We start from the raw sequence: 18,379 nt of genomic DNA on the forward strand, positions 1-18,379 counted from the left end.
TAATACTGCTCTATTTGTCTCCTTGGTTCCTTAGCACCAGCCCACCTCAGAGGCCCTACGTTCTGCCAACCAATCTATCTCATCTGGATGAGATTCCCACTGGTCCTCATTAGTACCCTTTCTGGATTGGCTAGACAGGTTGCTGAAGAACAATATAATGCATCCTCTGCACTGTGCTTGAACGTGGTGCTGCTGCTGCTACCTGACCCCAGGGTTTGATGCTTTGAGTAGTTCCTTTGTATGTGACCATAGTGGTTTCACATCTTTAAAAGACTGCACTAGGGCTTACCAGAAACTTGAGTGTGTCCCAATATGCTCTCCTTTTCACCGTGCTCTGGTTTCACATCTTTAAAAGACTGCACCTTCTAGGGCTCAGTGCTTTCTGAAGAAATGCCGGCACATTGGTTTAATACCAACTCGAGAAGCATATCGCTATCTGTATCAGTAGCACCGCTCCTTGGTTTTCATTGGTCTCCTATCTGAATAGTGCCCCAACTGGGCCCTCTTTGGCTTGTGAGATGTATGATCTCACAGCTTGAAGTTGTAAGGCTACAGTTGTTCCTAGTTAAACTTCAGCGAGGCCTGAGAAAAATGGAATGAAGTGGACAAAACGGACAATATAGTGTCTGAAAATGCAGTGTTAATGGCCAAGAAAAAGGACAGTTAAGGTTCTGATAGTTATAGCTGCATTGCACTCCTGGGAATACTTTTAACATAGCATAATGTAAGGTATCCATTTAACAAAAAACAGGAATGGAAAATACCACACTTGTATGTACATGTCTTACTGAGTAACTCTCTCATTGTACTGTGGTAACCTTTTTGTCCTTCTACTCCTCCTCCTCCTCTTCTCTTCCTGCTCCTCACCCCTTTCTTCTTTAGGAGGTTGAAGTCTTCAGCCCTTACTTGTCATGTGTGAATTTAGATTTTCAACCCTTTGGGGCAGGGACTAGGTCTCTGAAGCACACACCACACTCCACTGCTCATGTATCATATGTTCAGTGAGGCTGAGTTAATGCTCCAGGACCTGTAATGCTTGCATTTTGACTTTAAAAATAATGTTGCTGTAAATATTTTTGCATTTTTCCTACAACTTTTTCAAAGGGAAAACTGATAGTGGGAGAAGCGTTGGTCAGTAAGACGGTTGTCCCAGTGCAGTTTTGGCCAGAATTTCAGACAAGCTCACTGCCCATAATTGGGCGAGATTTTCAAAAGAACTGGGTATATTGGGAGTTAAGCTCTTTTAAGAAGATGCCTCCGTTTTGGGGTGCTGACTAGTACATCTGGATGTCTGCCTTTGAACAAATGACACTGGCCTAGCTTTTGCCTCTTAATTTGCCCCGACGTTTACGCTTTCCCAAGTCGTCCCTGGTGTATGTCTCCTGAAGTGCACAACTGAAAACTTACAGTAGCTACTTTAAGTTCTCAATCATCAGGTTTAAAATACTCGTCGCTTTGTTAGCTTCAAAGCTGCCTCCATAAGGATTATGTTCAGACAGATTTTCACAGTTCAGCTCCTTTGGTGGAGCCCATTCCAAAATTTATGTTTGACCTTTTTTTTCACAATGAGGGAAAATTTATTTTCTTCCACTATCTTAAAATTATGTGAAACTTTTCTTCTGAAACTTTCACACACACAAAATTGGTCTTTGAACAAAGACCAACCATTGACAATGTCAGTCTCAAAAGTGATTCCGTCCCTCCTGTACACACCCAAAAGCCTGTGGTCAATTGTAAGTATGGTTTTATGAGGGAAAATGTTTTTCAACTTTTAATTACATTAGGGTTATAGTGCAGGTTCCTCCAGGTTTGTCCAAACCTGGAACTTAATGACCTTTCTCTCAAAATGTTACTTGAACTGGATCAGTCTGCTGGACTATAAATAGGCTGAGGGAAAGCATCCAAGGCTTTCAAGACCTTGCGAATAACATACTTGCAAATTCAAAATGGGAAGCTAACCCAGCAACATTAAGAACCGCCCCACTTGCACTTTGCTATTCAACGGTCAAATACGCATGTTCCATGTGGGAAAGATTGGCTCATGCAAAGAAGCTGGACCCTGTTCTGAATCAGCTGTCATTACATCACAGGATCTCTAAAGCCATCAGACGTGAACAGTCTCTATGCGCTTGCCAGAATTGTTCCGCCGGATATCAGCAGATCAGTCACAAGCAAAATAGAATGATTACATCAAGTCGAAGGTACCAGACATCTGCTATGTGGCAGTTAGCTGCCTGAAATAACCCTCACTTTCTAGCTCCAATGAAATCTCTTAGAAAATCACCGATGGCCATGTGACTGGCAATGGGGCACACGCAGCTAGAAATACTCACTGAGGGTGTTAAAAGGCACATCAGTGTTGCCGAACGCCTTCCGACAGGTGCAGGGAAGGATTGATTGACCCGGAGATGACATTTAAAGCACCTCCATTTAAAAGATGGCCATTCAAAAGTCACTGCACAGATGGGGCTACCAATGACCCAGACATGGGACTGTGGTGAAACATAGGCCATGGACCATCTGCTGGTCAGCTAGCTCCCAGAGGAGCCATACACCATGGAGAACCTCTCCAGAGCCACAGACCGGGACACATCATGTGCCTGGAATGGGAAAAAAACTATGATTGTGAGTGGAAGGACACAAGAAGATGATGACCTTGGGAAAGATGCTAAACTTTCTGCAAAGCTGCAGTCTGGGGTACAAATGTGAAATCCAAATCTTGTAAATTATGAACTTCTTATAATAAATTGGATTAATTTAACAAGACCTAGCCCTACAGATTAAGTGTGCACCCAGACCCACCCATTGAGAAAAGCGTCAGGCAGCCATGGCTTTTTAAGTTGTGGTATAAAGATGTTTTTAAAATAACCACCGAAGGGGCTGTTCCTGTCTCGTAAGTTCCTAAATGCCTATTGGGCTGCCCTGCAGTGTCCTTCCCAGCAGTAATTTTGGCCCTAATGAAGTAAGAAGAGCCCTGCCTGAAAGGATGTTGCCTGATGCTGTCATGGAAGGGAGTAGAGCCGGGATGACACAATGCTCTTGTTTCTTTTCTCCCTCTTTCTGTCAGTAGCTTTTAATCTCATCTCCCTTCCTCCCACCCCCATCTCATTCAGTCTCTCTCCCCATTGCCTGAGAGACTTCCCTGGTTTGTGAACAAGGTGACCACATTTTGCTTTTCATGAGGTGACCAGGTGATTTCTCCCCTCCCCAATTCAAAATGGTTTCCCCCTCTTCCCCTACGCTGCCCTCCAGGAAGAGAGACCTGTTATTTGAGAAAGCAGCAAAGAATCCTGTGGCACCTTATAGACTAACAAACGTTTTGGAGCATGAGCTTTCGTGGGTGAATACCCACTTCCTCAGATGCATGTGGTGGAAATATCCAGGGGCAGGTATATATATGCTAGCAAGCAAGCTAGAGATAACGAGGTCAGTTCAATCAGGGAGGATGAGGCCCTGTTCTAGCAGTTGAGGTGTGAAAACCAAGAGAAGAGAAACTGGTTCTGTAGTTGGCAAGCCATTCACAGTCTTTGTTCAATCCTGAGCTGATGGTGTCAAATTTGCAGATGAACTGATACTGTTATTTGAGGACTTTCTCAATGCTGTTACGGAACATAAACAGTCCTGATGTAGTAGCTGCAAAGCTTCAAATTAAGTGGATTATTTCCATGACCTGTGAGGAAAGCTGTCACTGAAAGGGATTAGCATATTGGTCTGTAAAACACTTGAATCATTTTCAACAAGAGCATTGTTAATCACCCCCTAATTCCTCTGCCCTGCTGAGTGGAGAAGACGGAGCCAGAAGACATTGGGTAGCTGTCTGACTTTTGTGCTGAAGTGAGATACTTTGTTTTAAGAAGCAAGTTTTACTAGAGCGTCTTACAAAAGAGCAAGGAGGCTTTCTTGTGTCAGGCAGTACAGAAGCGGGAAAGCTACTCAAGATAAGCAGAGGCTTGAGTTTGAGATGCTAGTAAAATGTGGAGGTTTTCCTCCTTAACTTAACTCCCTGCAAGGCCTCTTAATTACAGCTGCCCCAACCAAAGGCTCTTAGAAAAATAAGACAAATGCCAAAGCATAGCCTTGTGGTTAAGGCAGTGAACGGAAGGTCAGAGCTGTGTTCAATTCCTAGTTCTGCCAATCAAGCAGTTTAGGAGCCAAAGTTTCTCAGAAGATCAGAGGGATATGGGTACCCAAGTGCTCTGACACGTTTGAAAATGGGACCATCTCCTGAATCACTGAGGTTTGTTTGAAAATGTCCTCTCATCCCTCTGTGCCTCAGTTCACCACCTATACAATGGGGAAGAACAAACTTTCCTTATCTTGCTGGCCATCAGAACAAAGTAATGTTGGTGAGGTACCCAAATGGTATGGTTAGAGCCCTATCAAATTCATGGTCCATTATGGGCAGTTTCACGGCCATAAGATTTGAAAATTGGTAAATTTCACATTTGCAGATGTTTAAATCTGAAATTTCACAATGTTGTAATTGTGGGGGTCCTGAACCAAAAGGAGATTGTGAGGGTCGCAAACCTGTGTAGGTGGGTCATGGGATTGTCATCCTCACCTCTGTGCTGCCTTCAGAGCTGGACGGAGTGGGGAGGAGGGGGTGCAGAGCTATCTGCAGACAGAGAGATACCCAAGAGCAGCCCTGCAGGGAAAGAGAAAGTCCTGTCCTGCCCCAGCCCTTCTCCGACTAGCAGCTAGGAGCCCCCTTTGCTGGAGTGCTCCCAGCAGCGCAGGGAAGATTGGATCCAACTCCACAGGCCTCTTCTAGCTGCTGGAACCTCTGGGGCTGCTGCCCAGTCCTAGAGCATCCTGCAGCAGGGGAAGCACCCAGAGGTAGGTCTAGTGTCCCCCCACCCCACTCCCCAAGCAGCTGTGCAGGGGATGGACAAGTTCTCTCTGTCCCCAGCCTGAGCTAGGAGCCCCCTTTACAGGGGCACTTCTAGGAACAAGGGGACATCGGATTTCACGAGGAAGGGCTTATTTCACAGCCCGTGTCACGTTTTTCTCGAGCATGAAATTGGTAGGGCCCTAACTATGGTGATGGGGCCACAAACTGCCTACATGGAGATAGTGGTTAGCTTTTCTGCTTATTTCCCTAACAGCAAACATGCTAAGGGTAAGAATTTCAAAAGTATAAATAGCAGTTAGGTGCCTAATTGTAATTTGTCTCTTGAAAATCTTCTCAAACTTTTATGGCAGAGCTACTTCAAGAGTTAGCAGTTGGCCCTAAACAAGGGTGCCCAAAGTATGGTCTGAGTGTAACACAAGGGATCCGGCACCTGTAACTAGAAAGGAGACAGAGCTAATTGATGGCAGCTTTTTTCCATTGCTGGTGAACTCAACCAACAAAGCAATTTCTGTTCACTTATCAAATGCGGTTTCACTGTTCACTCCCTCAGCCTTGAACTGTTATGTAGAGCTGCTTTGTACAGCTAAACACTTGCCAGGTTTCACTCCTGAGGTGGCCGTGTAATCAAGTGGTCCCTGTGTACTGTTTAACAGCGTTTTTGTTGGCAAAGCACTTTTGAATCCTTCTCTGTTGCTATAGAAATGTGAGATTAAATTATGAAGAATATTTAAGTACAAGCAAATGTGACAGTGCACACAAGCTTCAGATACACCTTAAGGTTGCGCTTGAGTTAAACTGGATGCAGGCCTCATGCTGCTGGAAAGTTGACAGTGATGTGGTGCTTCTCTCAGTTGCTCTGTTCTTGCTCAGTTTCTGTAAGCAGGGTTTTTTTCACCCTGTCTGCTCATAAGAATAATATAGCCAAGGAGAGGATATAGAACCATTTGCTGTGTATTTCTCCATGAACATCGAGAAGCCCCTGGACTTCAGACGTTGATAGAGATGCTGAACACTCTAACACAGGGGTGGCCAACCTATGGCTCTGGAGCCACATGCAGCTCCTTGTATAGGCACCGACTCCGGGGCTGGAGCTACAGGCATCAATTTTCCAATGTGCGTGGGGAGCTCACTGCTCAAGCCCTGGCTCTCCCACGGGCCTTGCCTCCACTCCATCCTTTCCTGCAGCCACCCCTGAGCCTGCTGTGCCCTCGCTTTTCCCCCGGAGCCTCCTGCATGCTGCGAAACATCTGATGTGGGCGGGGGGAGCTGATCGTCGGGGCTGCCGGTGGACGGGAGGCGCTGGCGGGAGGGGCAGCTGATTGATGAGAGGGCTGCTGATGTATTACTGTGGCTCTTTAGCAATGTACATTGGTAAATTCTGGCTCCTTCTCAGGCTCAGGTTGTCCATTCCTGGTCTAACAGGATTGCAAGCCTAGTTTTGAAGCCTAGGTGGACTTTTCACTATCAAGCAGTTTGAGACAGGGTTGCCAGTTTTGGTTGGACGTATTCCTGGAGATTTCATCTCATGACATAATCTTTAATTAAAAATTCATCTTTAATTCATGGAGACTCCAGGACAATCCTGAAAGGTTAGCAACCCTAGTTTGAGAGGCAACTTCAGGCTAAATCCTGGGTCTTAGCCCATGACACCCTTAAAGGCTTCAGATTTCACCTCTTGAAAATGGGCAACAAGGTATCCACTCAAGTGAGGCTTTTGACATTAAATTTGTCAGTGTATTTGATTAGCTCAAGTCCAACAAAGTAGAATTAACTGAGGGGAGGGACATGGGATTAAAACAGGGCCCACTTGTCTACTGCTTTGTGCTGTCACTTGCACTAGTGCAGTGGGTGTAAAGTATTAATATTGTGATATAGTAGCATTTTACACCCATTTTAGAGGTGACAAAACTAACACAAGGTTCAAAACAGGGAAAATTGTGGTCCAGTTGGCATTGGATTCTATAAATTAAAACTTGGATAAATGTCTATAAAATAAACACAAGGGTTACAGAGATGATGGAAGGACGCGTGGGGACCGTACTTGTGATAGTATATGCTGTGTCATCTATGCCACTACTGTTTGACTTCTGCACTTGTATGTAATGGAGAACATTCCAACCCAGAAGACTCTTTTTAGCAAGCGTGGCTTACCGCAGCTAAGCTCTGTAGCAGATTGTTGTGCCAAGCCAAACTATGCTCTGATTTATTTTATGTATAGGTTGGCTCAGATTGTCTTTGGTTTAAGAGCACAAGTGGGTTGCAGCAGATGCAGTGTTAAGAATAGGAACTGCAGGGGTGATTTGGAGGCTGGTTGAATCGCAGGGAAATACACTCCGCACCAAAAATTCTAAATCATCTTGCCTAGTGCTCTGCAGTCAGGGTCCCCCAAAGTTTCACTATGCTCAGGTACTGCTGGGTCCACTCAGCATTCTTGAGTAACTTCTGAATAGAGCATTCCTTCTGCTGGAAGTTTGCTTTAGGTGGGAGATGTTCAGCCATGAAAACCATGCCAATTTGCAGATTTTCAGAGTCTAACACAAATATGCAGAGGGATGGAGAGAGGGTTGTCTTTGTGTCATACTTTCCCGTGCTGTTCTCATCTATCTCACTCAATGGACACTTCTTCCATCAGTGTTAGAAGGCATGCGTTCATTTAGAGAGGAGCACGTGTACATTTGTTGCAGATCTAAGGGAGATCTGACAACCAATGAATTATGACTTTCATGTCGAGTGTCCCTTCCATGAATGAGATTTTGGGTGCAATGCACACACTGTAGCAGTCGTCACTAATGGATATTTTAGGTTTGCTTTTAAGGATATGTAAAAGGTAAGCCATCATTAATCTTGGTAGAGACAGAATTAGTGTCAGCCTAATGTGAACTAGATGGAGGAAGTTTAGCATACAGCCAATGGGCTTAGAACTGCCTCCATGTAAAGGAATCTCATTGCAGTCTTTGTTACAGACAGACGCACACACTCCTATCTGACTCCACGTTCCTCCCTGACAGTCATCCACAGTGTTATGATTTTGGAAACTTGGATTTTGCCCAGTGTCTTCAGTACTTCTCATTCCTTTTCAGATAGGTTGAAACCTGAAATGCTGCAGTGAAGTCATAGCAGTTGAGAGGTTATGGGAAAAGATCAGAGATTGTGGTTTGGCTATGTGAGATAATACAGTTTGGATTGGGAAAAAGCTTGTAACTGTGTTCTTGGGGCTTGCTTTCAGAGTTGGAAAGTAGCTCCTAAGTGCTGTAGCTGCAATTCTTGAGTGACCTGTTAGTGGTGTCTCACTTGCTAATCCTATTTTCTTTTGTCTCCCTCTTCCTTTAGCATGAAAGACTTTCCAGGTAAGAGCTTTACCATACACATTTTCCAGTGAACAGATATAAATGGTATATTTGTGTTGCCGCCTACATTCACAGCACTCTAAATGAGTAGCATTTCCCGCTTATTGGAGATGAAGCAGGGATCAGGGTAGGGTGACCAGACATCCCGATAAAATCAGGACTGTCATGTTTTTGAGGAGTTTGTCCCGTGTCCCAACCAGAATATGGTCGGGATGCCATTTTTCCCGATATTTTGTTTCGTGTGTTCGACAGCAATTTGGCGGAGAGTCCTTCAGTCGCGGACGGCCTTCGGCGATATTTCAGCGGCAGGTGCTTCCGTCTTTGGCAGAAAGGTTTATTACCCGCTGCTGAAATACCGCCGAAGACCATCCGCAACTGAAGGACTCTCTGCTGAATTGCCGACGAACTCCTGGACGGGTGAGTGTGGGAAAAATAAACAAAAAAAACCCAACAACAACAACAACAAAAAAATTAAAAAAAAAACACCCCACCCCTCCTGTAGCGGTCCCAATATTTTCCCCTAGATCAGAGTCCAGGACTAGGTTGATTCCAAAAAGGATTCCCTTGATATAGTGCTTGCCTCACGCAAGTTTTGGAACTATTCTTCTTCCAGAAAGAAAGAGGGATAGCTCAGTGGTTTGAGCATTGGCCTGCTAAACCGAAGGGTTGTGAGTTCAGTCCTTGAGGGGGCTATTAGGGATCTGAGGCAAAATCAGTAATTGGTCCTGCTAGTGAAGGCAGGGGGCTGGACTCGATGACTCTTCGGGGTCCCTTCCAGTTCTAGGAGATGGGTATATCTCCATTATTATAAATTACAGGCAGTGCATCTGACGATATGCATCTGACGAAGTGGGTATTCACCCACGAAAGCTCATGCTCCAATACGTCTGTTAGTCTATAAGGTGCCACAGGACTCTTTGCCGCTTTTGCAGATCCAGACTAACATGGCTACCCCTCTGATGCTTGACACATAGGCAGTGACTCAGCAAGAGGAAAGAAATTATCCCTTTCACTGCCGTTTGAATGGGTGGGGAACCTCTCCACCAGCAAGGCAGAATCATACCTTGTGGGAAAGGTTGGCAGAAACCGCTGACTTGTATATCCTTTTTTGGCGGGGATGGGGCTAGTACCCTGTTTTCTGAGTTTCCAAGCTGAGGTGACCACATCGGCCAGGAGTTTCTCATGTGAACTTCATTTAAGCTTTGCACTGAACTCCAGAATGATAGCAGTGATGCTATATCAGTGACTGTTCTGAGCTGCTTCTGGTAGATGTTGAGATGAGTCTTGAGTCCTGACCAGTCATGGTCACACTGACCGCATCTTAGCTGTTCCCAGGCTGATCTGTACTCTACTCTACTAGGGTTGGGTCTTGTTTGTTTTTAGGCTGGAATCAGCAGGTACAAGCCCTACCACCAGCGACTCGCACAGCGATCGCGCCTCCAGCCGCTCCAGCGCTTACACCAGAAGAGAGAACCGCCTGGCTTCCCTCAGCAGTAGAACAGAGGAGGAGACTAACAGGGACTATAAAAAAGTAGGGCTCTTTTATATGTAATATTTCTATCCCGTATACGCTAAGAGCTGCCTATTTGAGCTGTAGCTTTCTTGCAGAAACCTGAGGTCTGCTGGAAGGAGCTGTGAAAGATCAAAAAGGGAGAGTTTTCAGGAATCACTAAGTTACCTTGCAAGCAAAGGGTTATTTTATCAGCCCAGCCATCGCAGGGCTTGTTTCTCTTGACTTCACTATCTGTTGGAATCACACTCCTTCAAAGGTATAAAGAACCATGGAGGTTCAGGGAGTGAGAGCAGATTGAATACACAGGAAAGAGGCGAGCAGGCTGGAGAAGTGCTCCAGCTCAGAGTTATTTGGTTTGTTAACAACGTGCAGCTAGTTTACAAAGTTCCTTTTCAGGGGAATTTCTCAAATGACAGATAAAAGCATCTGAAAAGTAGCTACACAGTCTGAGTGGCATTTTGGAAAGCCTTATCATGCATTGTTGCTGGGTAATGTTTGCTCGGTGTTTATAACCACTGGTTTTCATGACATTCTTCATCTGCTTTGAATTAGCAACAGGATGAAACCTGGAATGCTAGTTGGCAGGAGAGACCAGAATATGTTGTTTGGTATTATGAGCTAAGGGGAATGTACTATACGTTCATCCGTCTGTGGGCGTGAAGCTACCATCTTATATAGCTATTTGGAAGAACCTAATTTAACTCTTGCCTTAAACCTTCAATAACTAAAGCTAAGGGGTGAAATCATTCTTTAACCTGATCTTAGAGCAGGGAGGAACGTACATGTGTGTGTGTGTGTGTGTGTGTGTGTGTGTGTGTGTGTGTAAAATAAATGAAATAAAATATGGTAATAGCAAGTCACAGCTGTGTGAACGATGAACAGATTAAGGTGATCTTAATTCCCAGGGATGTTAAACCCTAAAAGGTACTTCATTTTAGTTTTTTAAATAATGTGGTATGGTGAGAGAGGACTCCATCTGAATTAGAAATCAGTGTCTCCTTAACAGCCAGTCAATGTGCAGGACTGTAACGTTCCAGCATACTTTGCCTAAAGGCGTTTGCCTTGCCTCTCTGAGAAGTGGGAAATAGTGATGGACTCAGGAATTGGTGAGGCTGGTAATCTTTCTCCCTGGTAGAATGTCTTGACAGTTTTCTCTCCTCCTTGAAGTGAAACCATGTAAGAGCAGAGCAACACACTCTCAGCTAAATTATAGGTTTAGGTATGGTCAGCCAACTCAATGAAGTTGATTGAACCTCTGAGTTCTTACATTAAATTATTAAGACAGGCAAGCCATTCTGTCCCTTTTCTTTGTCCACTGCCTGTGGCTTTAAAAAACTACAAAAGCCACAAGGGATCTTCTTATTTTCTTTTACAAAATCAATTTATTAGAACTTGGAGGTGGGGAAGTCAGTGCAGAAGAGCTGAGCCAGTGTTAAAAAGTGGTGGCAATGCAGAAACGGCTCTAAAACCTGCTACTGATGTTCAGAGCTGTGGAGCAACATGTCTCCATGCAGTTGTGACTGTGAGGCAGGCTCATACGATAGGCACAGAGCAATTCACATACCTGGCTTCCTGTTTCAGCTCTATGAGGACGCGCTTTCCGAAAACCAAAAGCTGAAATCAAAACTGCAGGAAGCCCAGCTGGAGCTGGCTGATATCAAGTCAAAACTGGAAAAAGCAGCCCAGGTAAGGAGGAAAGGGTCTCCAGAACTGGTGGGGAGAGGAAAATGGGAGGAGGGAGTGTTGGCTGATGAACCTAAGATTTGGAAGTGCTGGTATGGTTTCCGTAAAAGAAAATTGTGCTTGCTTGTAAACTGCTTTGGATTCTCTGAAAGGTGCTATTGAAGAGGAAAGTATGATTGTTCACGTTAACTACATTAGCCTCCTTGGAAAGACAACTTTCTTAGGTATGGAGGTTCTGGCAGTCCCTTAGTGCTGTCCCTGTGCATGCCACTCTTTTTTAATAACTTTCTATTTTTAATTTAAATAGCAGAAACAGGAAAAAACCTCTGACCGATCGAGTATGCTGGAAATGGAGAAAAGGGTATGTGTTTGTGTCCCATTCTTTGACTCTTATGGCTTTGATATGCATGTTAGTTTCTGGAAGTAAAATGTTAATAAAAAACATGGGGACATTTTGTTTCTGCTCCACAGTATAGCGCTTGGGATAATACATGAGTTTTGATTTTTAGCTCCCCAAGCTTTTCTGCTCACTGTAAAACAGTTAAACTTCACTTTCTACCTTATCACAAGATGCTACAGAACCACAGTTTCCCTTTCGTGGTGTTGAAGGGCTATTGGCCCAGTCTTCACTAATGCAAAGGACCATCTCAACAAAAAACCCAACCTTTTCCAGTCAAGTGGGTAGTATCTTGTACCTTGAAATATGAACCTCTGAGCACTCCCTTCCTCTATCTGAGCAGTCCAATTCACGGCAATAGATCAAAGACTTTAAATTACCATTCCTGGCTAAAGTGATGTCTTAATCCCATTGCTTACACTGTATTTGAATAATAGAATCATAGAATATCAGGGTTGGAAGGGACCTCAGGAGGTCATCTAGTCCAACCCCCTGCTCAGAGCAGAACCGACACCAGCTAAACTGAGAACACTGCTGCTGACACAAGATTTCAAATATACCACTCCATGCTTCCCCAAAAGCCTGATCCTGCAGACAAACAACAGAGTGCTCTTCTATTCTGAGAAAGTAGTTTCACCACCTATGGCTTTCTATCAGGGGTGGTCCAGATTTAGTTAAACTTCGCTATCCTTGCTGAGCCTGCTACAGCTCTAGGATCCCATGTTATTTTGGGTAAACTGCGCTCCCATGCAGACCCAGCCCAAGCATGCAAGACAACAGTGCTAGGGAGTGGAAGGGGACCTTTATGAACACACAGGAAGTTATAAGTGATACAAGTTCTCACTTTGTTTTTGTTTAATTAGATTTTGGAGCCTTCTGCTAGTTGTGAGGATGGGGTTTAAATCCAATTCCTGAAGTGAAAGACCTGAGCTACTTGTGTGCAAACACAGAGCAGTGTTATGGCTTTCAGAGAGAGTCCCATTCAACAGGGCCGGTGCAACCTATTAGGCGACCTAGGCAGTCGCCTAGGGCACTATGATTTGGGGGGCGGCATTTTCTTCAGCAGCGACCATGACGGCCAGATCTTCGACCACCCCGGTCACTGCCAGCATTTAGGTGGAGGGAGCTGGGGCAGGGGGAGCGCGGAGAGAGCCGCCTGCAGCAAGTAACGGGGGGCGGCATGCAGGGGAACTCCCCGCCCCAGCTCACCCCTGCTCCGCCTCGTCCCGAGCACGCCGTCACTGCTTCACTTCTCCCGCCTCCCAGGCTTGCAGTGCCTAAGCTGATTGGCTCCGCAAGCCTGGGAGGCGGGAGAAGTGAATCAGCAACGGTGTGCTCGGGGTAGAGGCGGAGTGGTGGTGAACTGGGGCGGGGGTGCCTCGGGGGGGTGGGGATCTGCTGCAGAGGGGGCACCTCAGGTGGGGAGGGGGGGCGCGAGGTGGAAGTTTTGCTTAGGGCGTGAAACATCCTTGCACTGGCCCTGACATTCAAGCATCCTTAGTTTGCACTGCAGCGAACATTCTTTCTCCTTGACTTGCAGCCTATACTGTCTTAATTGCATCAGATCTCTCCAGTTAAGCAAGGCTGAGCCTGGTCAGTACTTCGTTGACGGCTCTTCAGCAGACATGTAGGTGCTGCAGGTGGTGGTGGTAGTGTTTGAGTCAATGGCTTTCTTCCCCTCCGAGGGGGCTCAAGCCAGTGCTGCAGCAGGAAGTCCCGAACAATTGTGGATACTAGAACCCATAATACAGTTTCCTAAAAGGGGTATAACTGGGCTCCAGTTCAATTCCAGTTCATTGACGGAAGTGAGGGGGTAGTTCTGCTTTCTGAAACTCCCCCTGCAATTTCAAGCACATCCAACTTTCTTACATCCTGTCTTTAAAACTGTGCCTAGTAACACTGCACACGAGTTCAGCTGCCATACTCCCCCCAGTGATGGCTACACTTGATTGGTAGATGAAGTAATTCCTGCCTTTCTGAAGTGCTTTGGGATACTTCAGGGGAGGAGGGATAGCTCAGTGGTTTTCTATGAATGTCACTATAGAAATATAAGCTACTATTTTTTTCTTTGAAGAAAAAGTATTGAGTTCTTCCCCAAATCCACCACATGATCATCAGTGTTTCGAATGTTTCTAAACAGGGGAAACGAGCCCTCGAGCGGAGACTTTCTGAAATGGAGGAGGAGATGAAGGTATGAAATAATTTGCTCACCCCATTTTCCCTTCTGTGTTTAGGATTAATGACTGTAGAGGTTATCATGCAGGAGTGGAGTACGTTGTGTGGGAGGAGATGCCCAATGTAACCCTCTGTGTGTGTCCCTTTATGCAGTCCTGACTTGAATTAATGGCCATGTTCTCAGAGCATGGTCTGATGCTAGAATTGCTATGTATGATCACTCAGTCAGTTGCATCTCGCATTCGATCTGTGCTGTCTGATCCCACAACAGTGAAAGCTATTTCTCCCAGAGAGCTTTCAGAAACTAACCCTCTATGATCTCCTGGATGAGGTTTGTTGTGTTGATCCTGCGTGCCCTGGAGTAGTAGGGCAAGCTAAAGTAAAGCCCTCAGAGTTTCGTTTCATGTGAACTGGAAAGGCAAAGGAGTTTGTCAGAGAGGTGATGGTGGCTTTGAGAAGTCACACACTTAAAATGATTGTACTTCCGCCCTCCTTTCCACGAGCACGCTGCTGGAAGGAAATCTCAGGAAGTCATCTTGGAACAAAAGATTGTCGTCAGACTTCCCTATATGTGTTCTCTCTTACCCCCATTGAAATCTACAGGGATGCTGGGTAGGACGTGCCCTCTCAGAGCAGCGACTGCCCCACTCAAACAGCTCCTTTGCTTTGCCACTTCTCCCACCAATCAGCTGCATGGAAGGCCTGCCACCCTCGCTTGAAAGCTCTGCGAGCACTGATCAGGCTGGCACCGCTCTGGAGTCTGCTTATTCTGATGGTGGGGGGAGACAACTTGTTGTGCTGGCCCAGTGAACCAAAGGCTTTAAGCTGGTTTTGCAATGTTACATCATCTTACGCAATACACTCATGCTGACATTGATAGAATGCACCTCTTTGTTCTCTCTCCCCCTGATTCATTTCCCTTTGAACGCAATCCAAGTGGGACTTAGTTTCATCACTTCAAACAAAAAGAGGGATTCTCCTCGTGAGGGTTAAGAGCTGCTGAATCTCCCTAACCTATTGCTGTGATGAAAGCGATTTTCTGCCTTGCTGGAGATGGTTCCAATTTCATATTTGCTTAAAGGAGCTTCAGATTTTTACTGAGCATAATGAGTCTTTGAGTAAAGCTCCAGTTGGCTATTCCTGTGTCTTAAACTCAAATTACTAGAGGATCTCAACTCCCTGGTTATAGGCAGGGCTCAAAGATGGTCCTACAAAGTGAGGTTCTGGGCATGGTCCGGAGATGTCAGTGTCCCAGAAAGGCCACATTACGATGCTGTCACATATAATTGCATGCTCACATAGAGAGGCAGGCATCCAGTACTATGTAAGAACCTGAACAGAGCAGGGAGAATGAAGAATCCCAATTGTAATGATTAATTGTGGGTAAACAAAGCTCAGCTGGAGTTTTTGTCTACGGACCTTCAAACAGTAGTTTGCTTAGCAGAAAAGTTTGAAATCCACACTTATAGCTGGTGGGAGAGGAGAGAGTGGGGGCTAGATGTTCACATGCATGCAGTGATTTTAAATATAAGCACCAAAATAGTGAGCATTTCATCACCACAGAGAAATTGTTCTTGCTTATAGCCATGAAAATGTGACTCTCAGGGTAACCATGTTCTCCTATTTTTACAGCAGTCATACTAACAGTGGGCTTGTCTATATGAACACTTAGTTTGCTGCAGTCTGAGGTGTAAATCTTCCTCACAGCAAGTGTGCATGTGGACCACAGAGCAGCTCAACCTGCAGAGTGAACAGGCCAATCAATGGCCTGTCAGTTCTGTGTGATTCACTGCGTTTGGTGCTGACCAAGTACTGGAACTGGCCTACCAGAGCCCCTGGACTGACACTCTTTTCATCGGCTGCTTTTATCCATTTATAGCCTCACTTTACTGGGCTCCTCCCGAAGAAAGCAGCAAAGTGACCTTGTGTTAATAGAACAAAGATACATTCACCCTGACTGCAACTCCTCTATGCTGCCATTACATTTTGGCTTGTTACTCTTGCAGAAAGTTCATAAGAATGCTGTCAGACCCTGCTGTGTTGTAGCATTTCTTGGCTGCCAGCCACTCATTAAGAGGGTATAAATTGCTGAGCTAGAAATGTTAAATGAGGCAATGCTTGCGAGCGCTCAGGACTGTTAGAAAAACAGGCTACTCGCTAGCATCTTACATCTTTCCTGAAAGTGAGAGAATCGACACTGTCTTATCAGCTGAATGAGAAGTTTACGAGAATAAGCATTTTAATTGCTAACGCAGGGGTAGGCAACCTATGGCACGTGCGCCAAAGGCGGCACACGAGCTGATTTTCAGTGGCACTCACACTGCCCAGGTCCTGGTCACCAGTCCGGGGGACTCTGCATTTTAATTTAATTTTAAATTAAACTTCTTAAACATTTTAAAAACCTTATTTACTTTATATACAACAATAGTTTAGTTATATATTATAGACTTATAGAAAGAGACCTTCTAAAAATGTTAAAATGTATTCCCGGCACGCGAAACCTTAAATTAGAGTGAATAAATGAAGACTCGGCACAGCACTCCTGAAAGGCTGCCAAGCCCTGCGCTAGTGTGAGTGGCACTATGAAACCTAAAGCATTTACCTCTGTGACTGTGCATCACTCCCAACACTGCCACCAGAGAGGAGCTGCTGACCCCCATCTTCCCCTTGCTCTCTAGTCTTCTGTACTCCCACCATCTCTGCCTACTGAACTGAAGTGGTGTCAGCTGAGCCAGCGCACTAGTTTTCCTTAACATGGAGGCATGGGATGTGAGTTGTTCCAATAATCAAACATCTTGAGTCATTAGCACTAGTGTTAATCCTGTAATTTTCAGAAGGTTTCCTTCCATTAGTCGTAACAAGTTTTGAGTTATTGTATGTCTGACCTATTTCCAAGTTCCCTGTTCCTTTGGTATTTGTCTTGTTCTCCTCCTGCTCTGTGAATCAGGTGTCCTCTAGTAGACTGATCCCAACCAGAGTGAATAGAGAGGACTTGAATCCCCTTGTAGCAGACTCTCTAGGGCTAGAGAAGCAGGTGAGGATCACACACAGTGCTTGGGCATACAGGGTGGAAAGCTTTTCTGCCCCATCTTGTGCTTTGGAATACTAGTTACTTGGTTCCCCCAATTCATGGACATAGCCTGATGCTAAGGTAGCAACCAAAAAGCAGGGAATAGCGTAAAGAAGAAAGTAGCTGATCCTGAGAAACCTTCAGTGCGTGGAGAGAAATGTGCCCACAGACATGCTCTTGCTGAAGTTTTCCTGACTAAATCTGAGGTGGTGCTGTTCTGACTGAAGGTGCAGGAACCTGGTTAGTGAAGCAGAAAGAAAATTACCATTTATGCTGAATTGAATTCAGTGCCCAAGATTGGTCCATTCTCCTAAAACAGGGTACAGGAAACTTCCACTGAAATCAATGGAAGCTGCCCTTACTGTGCAGCAGAAGAGGATCCCAGCGTTTGGTGAGATACGTATGCATTGAGCCCTCTTGAAATAGCTGGATGCTCAAATGCACGGACTCTCAAACTGGGGGGCTGTGACTCCTCAGGGGGTTGCGAGGTTGTTACATGGGGGTTGTGAGCTGTCAGCCTCCACCCCACAAATCCCGCTTCACCTCCAGCATTTATATTAGTGTTAAATATTTTTTTTTAAGTTTTATTTTAATTTAGAAAGGTGGGGGGCGGGGAAGTGTACTCAGAGGCTTGCTGTTTGAAAGCGGTCACCAATAGATAGGGTGACCAGATGTCTTGATTTTATAGGGAGAGTCCTGATTTTTGGATCTTTTTCTTATATAGGCTCCAATTACCTGCCACCCCCTGTCCCAATTCTGAGGCATTCTGAGGCTTAGATCCAATATCTGTGCTGGAATATGAACATTGTCTCTAAATCAATATAATGCTCTCTCTCAAATACACACCTCTCATTTTACGTCTTAGATATATTTTATGTTTGTTCTATTCTTGCCAGCCACACAACTCCAGTGAAACACACTGCAGCTTAACTGAAATGCCACAAGGGGACAGCTTTCTCTTGGTGTCTGTTTTGAGGCAGTATTGTAAGCGCATCAGTCTCCCAATATTTGTCAGTTTAGATCATATTTGAGGCTGACTGCTCTGGCCTAATAAAGGTGCACGAATATTCTTAGTGAGAGACCAGTTTGGTGTGGACAAATTAGGGATAGACTCTGACTCATTTCCCTAGTGTACGATATTGCCTCCCTGAGATTCACAAGGAGATTTCTTTCCAATTCCATTACACATATTCATTGCAATGTGCTAAAGGCCATTGTTTGTTCTTTCCCGTTGATGTGTAAGCTCCACTCATTTTGCCGATCAACTGAATGCTGAATCCTTTTGCAAATCCCCACTAATTTTCTCCTGGCATCAAATGCATAACTTACACTGCCATTTACA

General features: G+C 45.1%; 1 protein-coding gene across 5 annotated transcripts in view; it reads left to right on the forward strand.

Moving 5' to 3' along the window:
* Nucleotides 1–18,379, forward strand: part of PPP1R12B (protein phosphatase 1 regulatory subunit 12B) — a 602,395-nt gene that overhangs the window by 131,035 nt on the left and 452,981 nt on the right. For 4 of the 5 annotated variants that reach the window (XR_007774748.1, XR_007774749.1, XR_007774751.1 and 1 more), the window contains 5 exons: nt 8,183–8,199; nt 9,583–9,730; nt 11,294–11,398; nt 11,703–11,756; nt 13,933–13,983. Coding sequence is in view for 2 of the 5 variants with exons in the window: in XM_050956105.1 (XP_050812062.1) it covers nt 8,183–8,199; nt 9,583–9,730; nt 11,294–11,398; nt 11,703–11,756; nt 13,933–13,983 (375 nt within the window). In the remaining 3 variants the exon portion in view is untranslated. Of the gene's footprint in view, nt 1–8,182; nt 8,200–9,582; nt 9,731–11,293; nt 11,399–11,702; nt 11,757–13,932; nt 13,984–16,914; nt 17,002–18,379 lie in introns of all 5 variants that reach the window. The other variant, XM_050956104.1, reaches the window with a different exon arrangement.

The sequence above is a fragment of the Gopherus flavomarginatus genome, chromosome 5 (genome assembly GCF_025201925.1).
Source record: "Gopherus flavomarginatus isolate rGopFla2 chromosome 5, rGopFla2.mat.asm, whole genome shotgun sequence".
NCBI lineage: Eukaryota > Metazoa > Chordata > Testudines > Testudinidae > Gopherus > Gopherus flavomarginatus.